Here is a 13,624-nt window from a genome sequence, read left to right on the forward strand (position 1 = left end):
CGGACGCACACAAACACGTAGAGATGTGGAAAACACAGCAAAGCACCAGGATAACAACGTAGTGTGAGATTGTGTCTCAAAGGAGGGTAGGCCAGGAGGCAAACACCACAGGAAAGAGATCCCCAACACAAGGATAAATACTCTTTCTAAATACCTCTATTAAGATCCTGAAATTGCCTGGATGCCAAAGAATCTGGGGCGGTAGAGCTACCTGTGTAACGGTCTGCTCAGTATGGCTGTTGTTGCCATACTGAGGTCTGCATCGACACGGTGAATAGCTGAGATCACAAAGCAGCTTAGTTTAACTGGGTTTACTGAATTTAGAAACTAAGAGGTGCAATTTAAAAAACAGAGAAAATTGCAGCAGTCACTGCAACCACAATACAATGTTCCTTTCAACATTGCTTTTAAAGTGGCTGAAAACAGTATGTTGTCTATAGCATGAGATGATAAATGGATAATTAACTCAGTAACATTATAGAACAGGATAGATTGTTGTCATGTTGATGTAGTTGTAAAAGATGTTAAATGTTCTAAGTTTCAATGTGAGCTTAAATGTTGTGCAATCACATGCCACACATTCAAATCAAACAGGTTCCATCCAATTTAAGCTAAACTATCTTTTACCATTTTCTTACCAGTAATAAGCTAATCTTTGCACAAATGACCTAAATTAGAACCAAAAATCAGGGGAAAGTCAAGAGTCACTCATACTGATCCCTGTCAATGACTGTGCTCAATGGATCCACCAGGGTAGATCACATATAACAGGGGGCAATGTAAGGTTCTTTGGCTAAACTGCACATAAACATCTAAAAATAACCTCAGCTCTACGTTTTCCCTCTGTTGGTTGAGATGCGCAGGTACTACTTCTCAAACAATGCTGTGGTTTAAACATATCACATTTTTCTTGTTTGACACGTCATTCAATATCACTCCACAACACACTCCAAGGCTGCAAAGCTGGCATGCTACATTGAGCTGAGCTACTCAATTCCACTGCTACCCACTCTATATATGCAGTTACATTCAACAATAACAACATGATAAATTCACCCAATTACTCAGATGATTTAGTGTCAGTCCACTTATAGAACTTCCACAACCAGGTCAGGTTTACCTACCACCATTGTTATTTACATACACCCAGCCAGTCAAATTAAGCAGAGGCAGACTTGCCAGAGACTTGGAGCGGCTGTAGCCATCAGTTGGTAAAGGCAGTCGTCCACAGACCACAGGGTCAGTGGTTCTATCCCTAGTCCCGGCTATATGTTCAAGTGTCTCTGGGCAAGACACTAAACCCCCAACGGCCCTTTCCCATCCCCAGCTGTGCAGGGCCGATCCAAGCGCGGTAGAAACTGGGGAGGGTTGCTTCAGGAAGGGCATCCTGCGTAAAAACTGCCAAATCAAAAATGCGGATTATGATCCGCTGTGGCGACCCTGAACTCACGGGATAACCCGAAAGGACAAAAAAAACAAAATACAAAAAGAGACTTGCCAGAGACTTGTACTGGTCCCACTTGTTCCCAACTTGAGATTTTACTGCTCATCCAACATTACAGTGTATTTTTCACATTCACACATTAGCATACAGCCTGGAGCTTTGGCTTGCTTCCTTGATGAGTTCAACGTTATGGAAGTGCTCTGTTCTAACATATCAAGCAATCTTAGCTAACATAAAGAATGGGCGTATGATCAAAAGCCTCATTACAGATTACAAAACTGCAAAAAAAAAAAGTGGAAAACTGACTAAAGGTCTCCACAAAAACTGCAGCGACTTTATGTCTGTTCAGAAAGAATTGATATTTGTTGATATTTTGGGAAAAAATTATTTGCTCTCTGAAGATGAATAGACTCTTATGGAGTATGATATATGGTATGCATATATGGAGCTGGAACCACCAGCTCATAATTAAACTGGCTGCAGTTTCATCTTCAGTATACATTGAGCTCTGAAATTAATAATATATTTTCCAACATGTCAACCTCTTAATGTAGCTTATAGCTGCTTTGATATAGCCTTTGTGAACGCTTACCGCCAAGTGATAAAATGTGCACACCATGTCACAACAACAGCAAATCCTCTAAACCACTCTGTGCCTAGTTTCATGTTTAGCTCAATTCTTCAGTTGTGCTTCAGGACACATTTACATGTAAAGCAAGTGTGTGTTTTTATAATTCCTATGGTGAGGCATCACAGACACATTACAGCCATGGGAACCTTTTGTTATGTATCATGAGGAAATCCTTGCCCCAAGCAATGCGTTGCTCTGTCAGCCAAGACTCTGATTAAGTCCCATCAGCGGAGTAATGGGCGCAGCACCGCTCTGCTCAAATCGGAGACGAGTGTGATGCACAGAGACATAAAGCACTCACATGCAGGAACACATGTGAGGTAACAGACAGAGAACACGATCACTCACTCACTCACTATCCCACTCTCTCTCTCACACACAGATTTGTGCTGAGCCTCCCTCTCAATAGAATTGGTGGCCCTGATTACTCAAACTAAAGCTAAACACTTTCGACCCTGTCAGCAGCACTACTGCAGGCCTCGGCATGAATAAGACATGATGAATAAAATACTAAAGATGAAATACTAAATACTAAAGGCTGTGCTCTGTGGCAAATCGTGTCATGTTTTAAAATTAGACACATTAAAAATACAGTAACACATACAGAGGGACTGCTAACAAGTCTTACCACAAGGGAAAGTGAGCGCCAAGTAGGTCAATAACGATGTTAAGCGTGTTTGTCATCTTTTCCCTTCACTGGGTTAAGCTTAATGCTTGATGAGGCCACAGTTTCCGAGAGTTGTTTGGCTTTTAGAACAGGTCACTGTACTAAAATCTCCATCCCCTGTTTCATTAAATGCATTTGACACTTGCCAGCAGCTATTCTTTAAATTACTGCTTTCTGAGAGTGTTAGAAGAACCACCACCATGTCACAACACAGACAACTGATTACCTGCTCATCAAAATGATGTTATAACCCTGCTCTCCATTTATTATCTGAAAGCATCTGGAATGCTCTAAACAGCTACTACACAGATAAAGACTTTTTAATTTACATGCTACCACACTATAAATGCTCTGACATCTTGAGTATGTATACACAGATGAATAGGACAATGCACAGAGAGGAGACAGGCAAAGGCAAAGTGGTCAGTTCATCATCAGTTCAAACATTCATTGCTACACTAAGCTGAGTAGTTTGAGCTTTAAAGCAAAAGTTTAAATCCAGAAACAAAACAACAGAAGCTGCATTGCAAAAGCTGAACAGACGCCTCAAGTGTCATCAAGTCTTAAGTGAAGAAAGACATCATATGCTGCACTGGTTAGGAGTTGCTGCATTCACAAGGCTATATTTGTGAGATGCCATTTTTGGTCAAACATGTAACCTGTTTGAGGTAAAAGGATAGGTTTTAGTCTGGTGTGTTTACAGTGCATTGCTAATATATGGTATTAATAATTTATTTAATTTATCAGTAAAAATATTCTGGTATGTATGTGTGTATATATATATATATATATATATATATATATATATATATATATATATATATATATCCCTATATATATATGTGTGTGTGTGCGTGTGTGTGTGTGTATTTTTGTCTTTCCTGATACCAGTTGATACTTTTGTTCTCTCTGAGGAAACAAAAGCACATTGGTAATTTTCAGTATGATTTTAATGCTACTGAAAACTAAGACAGGAAATACTGTGCCAAAAGCAAAATGTTTATCATGTGAAATATCAATATTTACTCGTTTACCTACATTTTCTGTTGTTTGCTGGTTGTTTTACAGGTTCTGAATTTACTATTAGGAAGTTCTCTTTTTTAAGTTTACATTCAGGTATTCACTTGGACAAATATATCTGTACACTTTCTGCCATATTGCAGACCCTAAAAACTATTTATTAATAATGAGTTCAGCTTATCTTAAAATCACAGCTGCCCTATAGTCAACCTTTTCTGAAGAAGAAATTACTGCTAATTTACTCATGTTTGGCTCCACTATATCACACAAAACCTAAGGTGACAAATTGGCTATTACTCATTCTTTCTCACTATAATTGTTATTGGCCAAAGAATTGTTAGCAGTCCAGGAATTTCACAACTTCACATGCCAACAATCTTTTATTTGGGCTGCCTTTTATCCGAATGCAAGAAACAACCAAATGGTTTCCTTGTATATAGAACTAAACCATGAGACTGACTTACACAAACAACATGTACAGTATAAAACCAAGTTAAAATATTCCTCAGAAACACAAGCCAAAATACATTTGATAAACAACATCCTACCTTATATTGCTGCTTTATCAGATACTCCATCACATAATCCATATTTTGGGTTTCTATCCACAGGCATGAAAGACAGCATGATTTTTGAGAACAGAGTTTGAATTTTGTCATAAACAGCTAAGCTGCAGTTTTGGCTTGGCCTGGTCCATTCTGGTGGGGATGGGGGGATTGGGGGGTGGGGGGGGGAGCCACCTTTCTTATCTTGCACTGGACAGTAGTGTTTCCCTTTGACCAACGGGATAAAGCAAAGTTTTACAGACCAGAGGAGCAATCTGCTGTGTCCATATCCTGTAGCATGCTTGTCAGTCATTGATATGTGATATGATACCTCATCGAAAGTGGACTGGTCCTTCTGGCTTTTGCCTTGAAATACCAGCTGGCCTGTCCCAGCGCAGGCTGATAAACACAGTTATCATTCCAACTCGTTTCCACTAATGACTGATAAATCTCCTAATCCTTTATTAATCAGATTAAATTTACCCCTTCTTACATTAAGAGACATCCATAAAGATTGTACAGTAATGGAGGGTAATTCTGCTTAAAACGTGATAGTATTTCATGCAGTTTTTGGATTTGTACTCAGTCCTACCTGCACAGGCTCATCACGGACAGCTGAGTCACCCAGCAGTGGTTCTGCAGGCGGTGTGTTAATTGTTACAGACTTTTCTGAACGGCTGTCTTTACTGCGGGACTTGTGGCGGTCCCGGCTTCGCTCCCTGAAAAATAAGGAAAAAATTATCCATAAATAAAGGTTAGTTTTATACATATGCAAGAGTAAAGAACTACTGGAACACTAAAAACAAGGAAGTCTCAGAGGGATAATGCAGCTTTTTGGTACTATATTTCCATACATTTGGGAGACTTGACAAGGAGAGACTGAATGAATGAATGAATAAATAAATGCCAAAATTTGAAGCTGAAGAGACCAAGCTATCGTAACCCTAACCCTATTATGACTATGGCCAAGCTTGACAGCTACAGGATCCTACTCTTGCTAATATACGTATATCCAAGTAGCACCTTGTTTAAACACCATGTTTCTTTGTAAAGCAGGTTATGAATTTGTAGTTTTCAAGTCTAGTCCAAGATAACCATGATGACATCGCTATAAAATCATGGATTTTTCCGCATACCTGAGGAAGCTGCTCCATAAAAAGGCTGTCTGCAACATATTCAAGCAGTTCATGATTATGAGTCTAATTTGACAAAAATATAAAAACCACATTATGATGTGTTCTACTCCAGCAGACAAATAAACTAGACAGAGACAAGCAGGCTAACAGAGTTGCTTACATGAACATAGGACAAACAAAGAGATCAAGGACAATGTGTAACCAGTACACATCTGGTTGAGTCAGATAAGACCAGAGAAGCACACTGTGTGAAGGTGGAGAAATGACACTGTTTTTTTTCAGTCTCCAGCTAATGCCTGACTGAATAAGTATAAGTCCATGTGAACTCTGTCCCACATTAACCTCCTCCCTCGGCATCCTTCCTCACTCTATCACAGCTCTCTACAAGGACTTCTGTCCCTAACATATGTGCTCCATTAGCTGGACTGACCCCCTGCACTTTTAGCCCTAATCCTGTGTAGAGTGTCAACAGCGGGTCTCCACTTCATCCGCCCAGCATCACGATCTCCACGTGGCACAGTGCCCACTCTGTGGCTCCATTACCAAAACCCCCAGCTAATCCCTTATTTGTCCCCTTCCACCCCGGCTGCTGACATCTTAGTCATACATGCACTATGACAGTCTCAGGAGAATGAAGACAAAATGCTGCAAAACTGATTGTCTAAAAAGACAATTTTGAGGTTTTCATTAAACCTCAAGTGTAATTAATGTAAAAGCCAGATAATGATTTTGAGAATTGTTGAGAAAGACAGACAAAGCCCAGAACCAGCGCTGTCGGATCTCATATATATATTACATGGTGAAGATGCTGTAAAAAGATTACTGGACAAATATATTGCACACGAGTTGAATGAAAGAGATATGACACGGTTCTTCTTTAGCCGCACAGTGAAGAGGAACTTTGTAGATGCTGTTTTATTTCTCCTTATAAACCTAATTGGGTTTCCTGCAATCTCTGAGTATATTATTCCATGGTAATCACTTCATTTGTACGAGCAACATTAAAACAGAAGTGTAACAAATCTAATTCCCACCACACAGGAGGCTTTTCTTTGTACTGCTATCCATTGGGCCACTTAAGCACAGAACGTTGTTTTACTCGTGTTTAAACCAGCATTAACAGATTTTTGGTCACCTGATAATATAAACATCAAGGAAATAATCAAATTCATTGGTATGAATTAGAAGCAGTGTTACAGGCCATCAAGGTAAGTCCAATATTTGAACTCTTTAAAATGATGAGCAAAAAAACCGAGCGTTTATATAGAAAAGACAAATAGAAAACAAAAAAAGAAACATTAAGTTAAATTAGATCTCTTGACCCTAAAAGTATCATTATACCTAATGATACTGAAGTACAGATAACACTTGAATGCTCCTTTGTCACACAACAGCAAGTCATAAGCACAATCTGCAGGGTATTCTGCAAGGATAATGAAAGCGCCAGCATGACTGAGAGCAGTAGAGCAGCTCCAGTCTAATAGAGTTTAGCTGAATCCAAGTAGTATGATTAAAGGGTGTTAACCAGTCGCTTTCCGCCTCTATTCTTGTTCTTCCTGTTGCACATGGACATAATTTCCTACAGAAAAATCACAGAAGCAAGCAATGTTTCAAATCCACACACAGTAATAGAAAGTTCATTTTCAATAGCCTGCAGCAACCTCTTTCATAGACAGAGTGACTGACATGTTCTTATCTAACAAATCCAAAAGATTAGAAGCCGATGTAAGCCTTAAATATATTACAGCTATCCGTATTACTTAAAATGTTATTACTGCTATCATCACCACTACAGTAATGGTTATTCCAGTGGGGAGTAATTATCAGTCAAAGACACTCATTAATTATGATTAATAATTAGGGAGGACTGCAGTAGGAGAAGGAGGAGACAAGGAGGAGCAGTGGGGCTCATGAAGTGGTAATGCTACTTCAAAGTCAGCTAAATAATGAAAAAAATATCAAGTAGCAGCAGTAGCAGGGAAAGGTATCAGTTAAAGCACAGTGAGAAAAGGAGGAGTTTAGCTTTTACGCTATAAAGTAGGTTATTATTAATAATGGCCATTAAATATATATAAAAATCAGCATTTCATCAAGTAAAATGGGGCAATTGATGGCGAAAGAATATGCTTTAGTTTACTTCTGTCTATAACCAATGACATATTCTAAGTACTATGTAATGTTATCAGTACTAACAGCATATGTCTTGTGTGAAAACACAAGCGTGACAAGGATTGAACAGTCAATTTCTCCACTGACAACAAGCTCAATGAAAAAGTACAGTGGCTGTCAGGCTTAAATTTACCACAAAACAACTGACTTTGGCATCACTTTCAATCTGCACAACCCCCTTTCTGAGTTGCTAAAAAAGAATTATGGAATGTAGAAAATCAGTTTGAAAAAACCTAAATTCCTTTGTTTTACTTTCCAGATTGATGACAGATTGAAATGTTTTGGGGGGGTTAGTCAACTGCATCGAACAGTGGTAGGGAGTGTAGATGTGTCTAATTTATTTTTGTTTACCTTTTCTGATGATGAGGCTATTTTCATACAGCAAAGAAAAATATTAGAATATTAAACTTAGTAACTAAAATCGAATACTTAATTTTTGATTCTTCAAGTGTTCTTTAAGTTCCTACATCATAAATGGAAAACAGTTATACTGCCCCACCATGATTTTTTCTGATCCCAAAAATGATCCAAAATACTTTATTCAATAGAACATATAGTGACACATGCAAAATGCACACAGGAACAATAAAGTCTGTCTTGTTAGTGTCACTGTTTGTGTTACACATTTGCATACACAGCAAACTATTACTCATTGTGGAAGAAGAACAAAAGTTGAGGGAACACCTGGTTCTCACTATCCTGGCAAGACTACACATGTAATAAAAAGGGGCAAAGACACTATTGTGGATGCAAACAGACAGGAAATACAAGCAAGCAGATGTCAGCAGACCCGTGGACAGCTAGGGAGAAGTTTAAAAAGATCGACCTGTGTCTACCTTTCCTCCCCCTCTCCTTTTTTCCCCCTCCCTCATCAGCAAGCTTCTCGGGCATTTGCACCTCTTTCCTAATACATACACACACCTATCCCTCCTTCCACCCCCCTTCCCACATTCTCTTCCTGCCTCATTAGCATGCAGCTGGCTTGTTGGTATTCCACCAGCATGCTGTGCTATGATTTGATTAATGGAATTTGACTTCCAGTGTGGGTGCCTGAAACTGGTATGGTGAGGATGAGAGAGGAGATAGGAGGGGTCCTGTGAGGGCAGAGATGGAGGTGAGATTGGGCAGAGTTGTGCCAATTAGGATCTAAGAGTACAGTTTCCCTCCAACACCTGAGGATGAGTACGGTTGTGATCACATTCTCTACTTCACACAGCGAGAGACTGGTGGCAAGATGGTTTTAGAGCCAACTAGCATGGCATGCCAAACTGTCTGTGGACCAATTTGTTCTCTCTCTGGTTGGCAAAGTAACACACACACCTGTGCAACATAGAGCTTTGTGTCACTGCAGCTAACTGAGCCAAAAGACTGGTTTGATGCCTTAGCCACAGCCAAATGGGTAGAGTCATAAAGCCAAATAAAAACTGATAAACCACAAACTCATCCAGGTCATCTAAACCTATCCACAAGCAGTAGTGTTAGGGAGCAAGGGTGAGCATGAGCAAGTGTGTATGATGTAGTTGTTGAAAAGAAAACCTTAGATCTTTTTCATACAATATTTTTATTTGAATTAACATTAAGGTGGCTTAATAAATTTGACATCATCCTTATTTTCCTCAAAACTCTTGGTAGTGGTAATTGTTACCTTAAAGCTAAACCAAATATGATGACCACTATAGTATATGCAACCTGGTGTTGACCCAGGTTAAGTTAAATCGGCAGTCAACACTTTGGAGTCATGCAGACAATAACATGGATGCTAAAAACCGTTGGGCAATGTTTGCAATAAATGCATGAATGACCTATTCTAGGGTTGGTTAAAGCTATTCCTCCACCATTGCATGCTTGTAAACATTCACACAGCAGCACTGCTGGTGAAAACAATGCTAGGAGTAACACTGTGCAGATAACACAACAGAGAGGTGACACATTCCAATGAAAAATAACACATTCCAAGTTCAGAGATCACACTGAAGTGCCTTTCAGTTGAAACATTTCTAAAAGAAGTGGTTCTCTCTCTCTAAAGCTAGTTTCTGCAGCGATTTCTTCCAGCGATTAGCTAGATAATACCACTGCCCAATCAGAGTGAATTTATTCATTTGAAGTACCAGTAGCAATCCTCTATCAATATTATTATTACACCTTTCACAGTACTTCAGTAATTACAAACAAAAATATTAATATTCATGCATTTTTTCTTTAAGTAAAGTATCATCTGGGATCCTCTAAATGGTGTTAAAATTGTGAATGAATTAGCTTAAATTACTTAGTTCCATGTAAATGCTATGTGCTGCCCTATAATTAAAGTTATACCAATCAAAAGAACCAATTTTCCACATGAGCAGTTGCTAAAATGAGATTTGCAATTTAATATTAATTTAAACACTGAAAAATGGCATACTGACGGAGACAAGCTTTAGGGAACTTTTGCGAACTTGGTGAATTAAATCCCTTGTTTTGCAGAGGCTGTAAAAGTATTGGTAGTTGTTTTATGGTTTCATTAGTTTTGCAGCATCGTTTATGTTTCCAGAATGTGCCAGTTTCTTGCTAATCCCGAAAAAAGTCATGTTGTAAAGTCTAGGAAGTGAAACTCATAAAAAGACAACAGTACCACTCTGGATTCTGGCTAAAAACAAAATTAATGTGCTTCACTGTCATATGTACACATAATGAGGAGATTTATCTCTCCTTTTCTGATACAGTTGAACATAATCAAAAAGATTTTCTAGATGCAAATAAAGAAATCGGACTCATCAGCATGTTTTGTCTCTTCTTTTGGCAGGAAACAGTGTCAATGGCAATTACTGTAAGTATTTTGGACAGCCTTGAGAACCGTCTCTAATAACTAAACCAATCACATTCCAGTTCTCTAACTTATTTTGACAAATTACATATGAGAATGACACACACATAGATTAATTCATTTTAATCTAATTTCTATTTGTTTGTATGGATGCATGTACACAAGAAGTAAACGCACCCCTGTGTCTGCATCTGTTCCCAGTATTGTTGTAATTTGACAACAGTGACCTGGAACTCCCTCGTGTGGGGCACTCCTCAGCGTAAAAAGATTATCTTAAGACGACGATGTAAAGGTGTTTCAAATGTAACTTACATATGAATATATATGAAATTAGAGGCCAGTCGGAGGCTTTGGCACAGACATGGTCATAGTAGCAGGGGAGTAGAAAAGGTACTTGGCAGGGATGTCTGTATGATCCTTTCCAATTTGCTGTCATTTACTTGAAAAGCTGTGGAAAGAGTAGAGACCTCCACCCTGCTGCTCTGATTCAAAATGTGAGACCACTTTTGCTTTGTGAAGCTTTGAGCTACAAGGGCACATTCCTGCCCTGGGGAATGAGAGCGAGTGGGAAACAAGTGATACGCATGCACCTACTCATCATCAGAGAGTACTGAGGAATCCATTTGGGGGGGGGGCACATTCGAGAAAAGGACAGCTGCCACATTCATTTCAAGACGAACATATGGGAGATAAAATACTTCCAAGTATGATGATAAAAAGGAGAGGAACGAGATAAAATAAGACAAAAGGAACAAGGATCAAGAACGAGGTGACAGAAAGTGACTGACAACAGGAGATCACAATGATCCACTGAGAACACATCTTTCAAAAGGACGCAAAGAGCAACAGGTGGCAGTGAGGGAGAGAGTTGCAATAGAGATGCGAGGGTGCTATGGCAAGGGGTAGGGGCATAAGTGACAAGGGAGGGGTTTTGTGGAACAAGATCTCTCTCTCTCTCTCTCTCTCTCTCTCTCTCTCTCTCTCTCTTATCTCCTCCTCAGGCCCTCAGCGTATCGGCTTAGCCATCAGTCAGCCCGGCCACTTCGGCACCTGTCTCCTGCTGCCTTCCTGAGGCCTGTCAGCCACAGCCATTTCACCGCTGACAGATTAATGTGCCTACATGAGCTTTGGACTCCACACATGTTGGGCCAGAGAGGAAGGTAGTGACATATAAGGGTGAGGTCAGATCACAATGGTGGAAGTACGCAGTTTAAATCTGAGTACAAGAAAGGAAATATAGATGAAACTGTACAGATGTAAAGAAATATAATCTAAGTCTCCAAAAGGATAATGTATTGAAATGTATTTAGCAACATCTGAGGTTGAAACACGTTCAGTTACAAAACGACATTTTTTGCTAATATTATATCTATCTGATTTACCAGACAGATCTTCTTCAGCTATTTTAATACATAACACAATAAAGCCCCCAAGCCTTTAAGCTAAGAGCAGACAGAATTGTTCACAAAGTAGGAGTAAGTCTTACCCATGTCTGTGGGAACCCCGGGAGCGTCCAGAGTAATAGGAATAACCCGAATAGTTGGACTCTGTATCCATGCTGATGCTGTGCCGCCCAGGAAGTTGGGCTTGGCGCGACTGCTGGCAGCTACAGCCGAACCCTGTGAGCTGTCTTGTTGAGCTAGAGGAGATCGATCAGTTCACTCAAGAGCCTGACAGAGGTGGTGAGCTCTCGGCAGCCAGGCTTGAAAGCGACCCTGGGGGCGCCCGTTGAGGAAACATCAACCTGAAGAGGGAGAGAGGACAGACGGAGAATTTGAATTCATAATGTGAAATGTCTGGGAAACATGCCCACATTTGACTGTAAGAGACAGTGCGACACAACAAGGACGTGGAGTAAAGACCATTATCACATGTGTATGTTTATCATTCAGTTGTACATCTCATGCATAAAAACTCATGTGCAGCTGAATGCCAGTGAGTATCATTTCCCTACAAACCTGAACAGTAGTCTTTACAGGACGCTCTTATATTGCTCATATTCCTATATAGTTAGCAATTGTAGTTAGGAGGCAGTTTTAGGTCTCTGACATGCAGCAAACTATTTAGTCCAGACGGTGATAAGCTTTGAGACAATGAACACAGAAAGAATGTGGTGAAGATAAAAGTGCCTTTAACACTTTTAGTTTAACGAGATGAAGTGGTTGCCAGTTTGGGAGCATTTCACGGAAAGCTGTGATAGAAAAAAATAACAGCTGATTCAAATCGTCTGTCCTTTATGTCATTACTTTAAATAAAAAGTAGATCGTATCAGTATAATTGATTTAAAATTTTCATTACCAAGCTCCCACTGCACATATGATACAGGTATATATGAATTGCTTGCAGTTTGGTTTCGTCAAATGCTGCATGAATTCCACACTTCAACAAAAGCTGCAGATGGATTTTTAAACAGCTTAAATAATATTGTCTATAAAAAATGTTCCAGATTTGTTCAGATTTAAAACATCCCAGTGATAACACAAATATAAAATACTGCTGGTGGACTAAAGGGTCCCAAAATGATAACTGTTTTCTACTTTATTTCATACCTTACTGATAATTCATTTTTCAACAAAGACTGGTTAATAACTAACAAGTTTTGATGCAAAAATTCAGAAAATTCTAATTAATTTCATACGATATAAACATAACAAGCTGCTTTTTTCACTTGAGATTTCCATAATCAGACAATTAATTATGCAATGCAAGCAAAGAAATATGACTATAATTGAACAGCCACAAGTTTAAAGAGTGAGGTCAGACTTTTTGTTTGGAAAGTGAGCTGGGCATTATGGAAAAAATTTACAATGTCAAATAAGATCAGTCAATACCAATCCTTGGTTCAGGTGTCTGACACAGACACCTCAACAAAATGATTCACATCTGACTCACATGACAGAGGACGCTCTTTTTTCAGAACAAGCTCTTCCTCCACCTCGTTCAAAGGTGTGAGCTTGGCTATTTACGACACTTGTTCTATTTGTGTGAGATTTAATTATTTATAAGATTAAATTATTATTGATCATTGATTATGGGGCTCTACATGTGGTGTGGCCAAATACAGTTAGGCCAGGACAGTAGGACTTTTTTGTCCTTTTGAGTTATCCTGTGAGTTCAGGGTTACAGCTGATCATTTGGCCGCATGTTGCCCTTCCTGACGCTACCCTCCCAAATTTCTACTACACTTGGAACCGGCACTGCACGGCTGG

The 13,624-nt window shown here is 39.3% G+C and overlaps 1 protein-coding gene across 3 annotated transcripts in view; it reads right to left on the bottom strand.

The window, feature by feature from the left end:
- The window catches only part of vangl1 (VANGL planar cell polarity protein 1), a 46,124-nt gene that overhangs the window by 23,291 nt on the left and 9,209 nt on the right, over positions 1-13,624 (bottom strand). For all 3 annotated transcript variants that reach the window (XM_067493334.1, XM_067493332.1, XM_067493333.1), the window contains 2 exons: positions 11,902-12,159; positions 4,900-5,026 (listed from right to left, as the gene is read on the bottom strand). In XM_067493334.1, the coding sequence (XP_067349435.1) occupies positions 4,900-5,026; positions 11,902-11,972 (198 nt within the window). In that variant the 5' untranslated portion in view covers positions 11,973-12,159. The remainder of the gene's footprint in view (positions 1-4,899; positions 5,027-11,901; positions 12,160-13,624) is intronic.

This window comes from Channa argus, chromosome 23 (assembly GCF_033026475.1).
Source record: "Channa argus isolate prfri chromosome 23, Channa argus male v1.0, whole genome shotgun sequence".
Classification (NCBI taxonomy): Eukaryota; Metazoa; Chordata; class Actinopteri; order Anabantiformes; family Channidae; genus Channa; species Channa argus.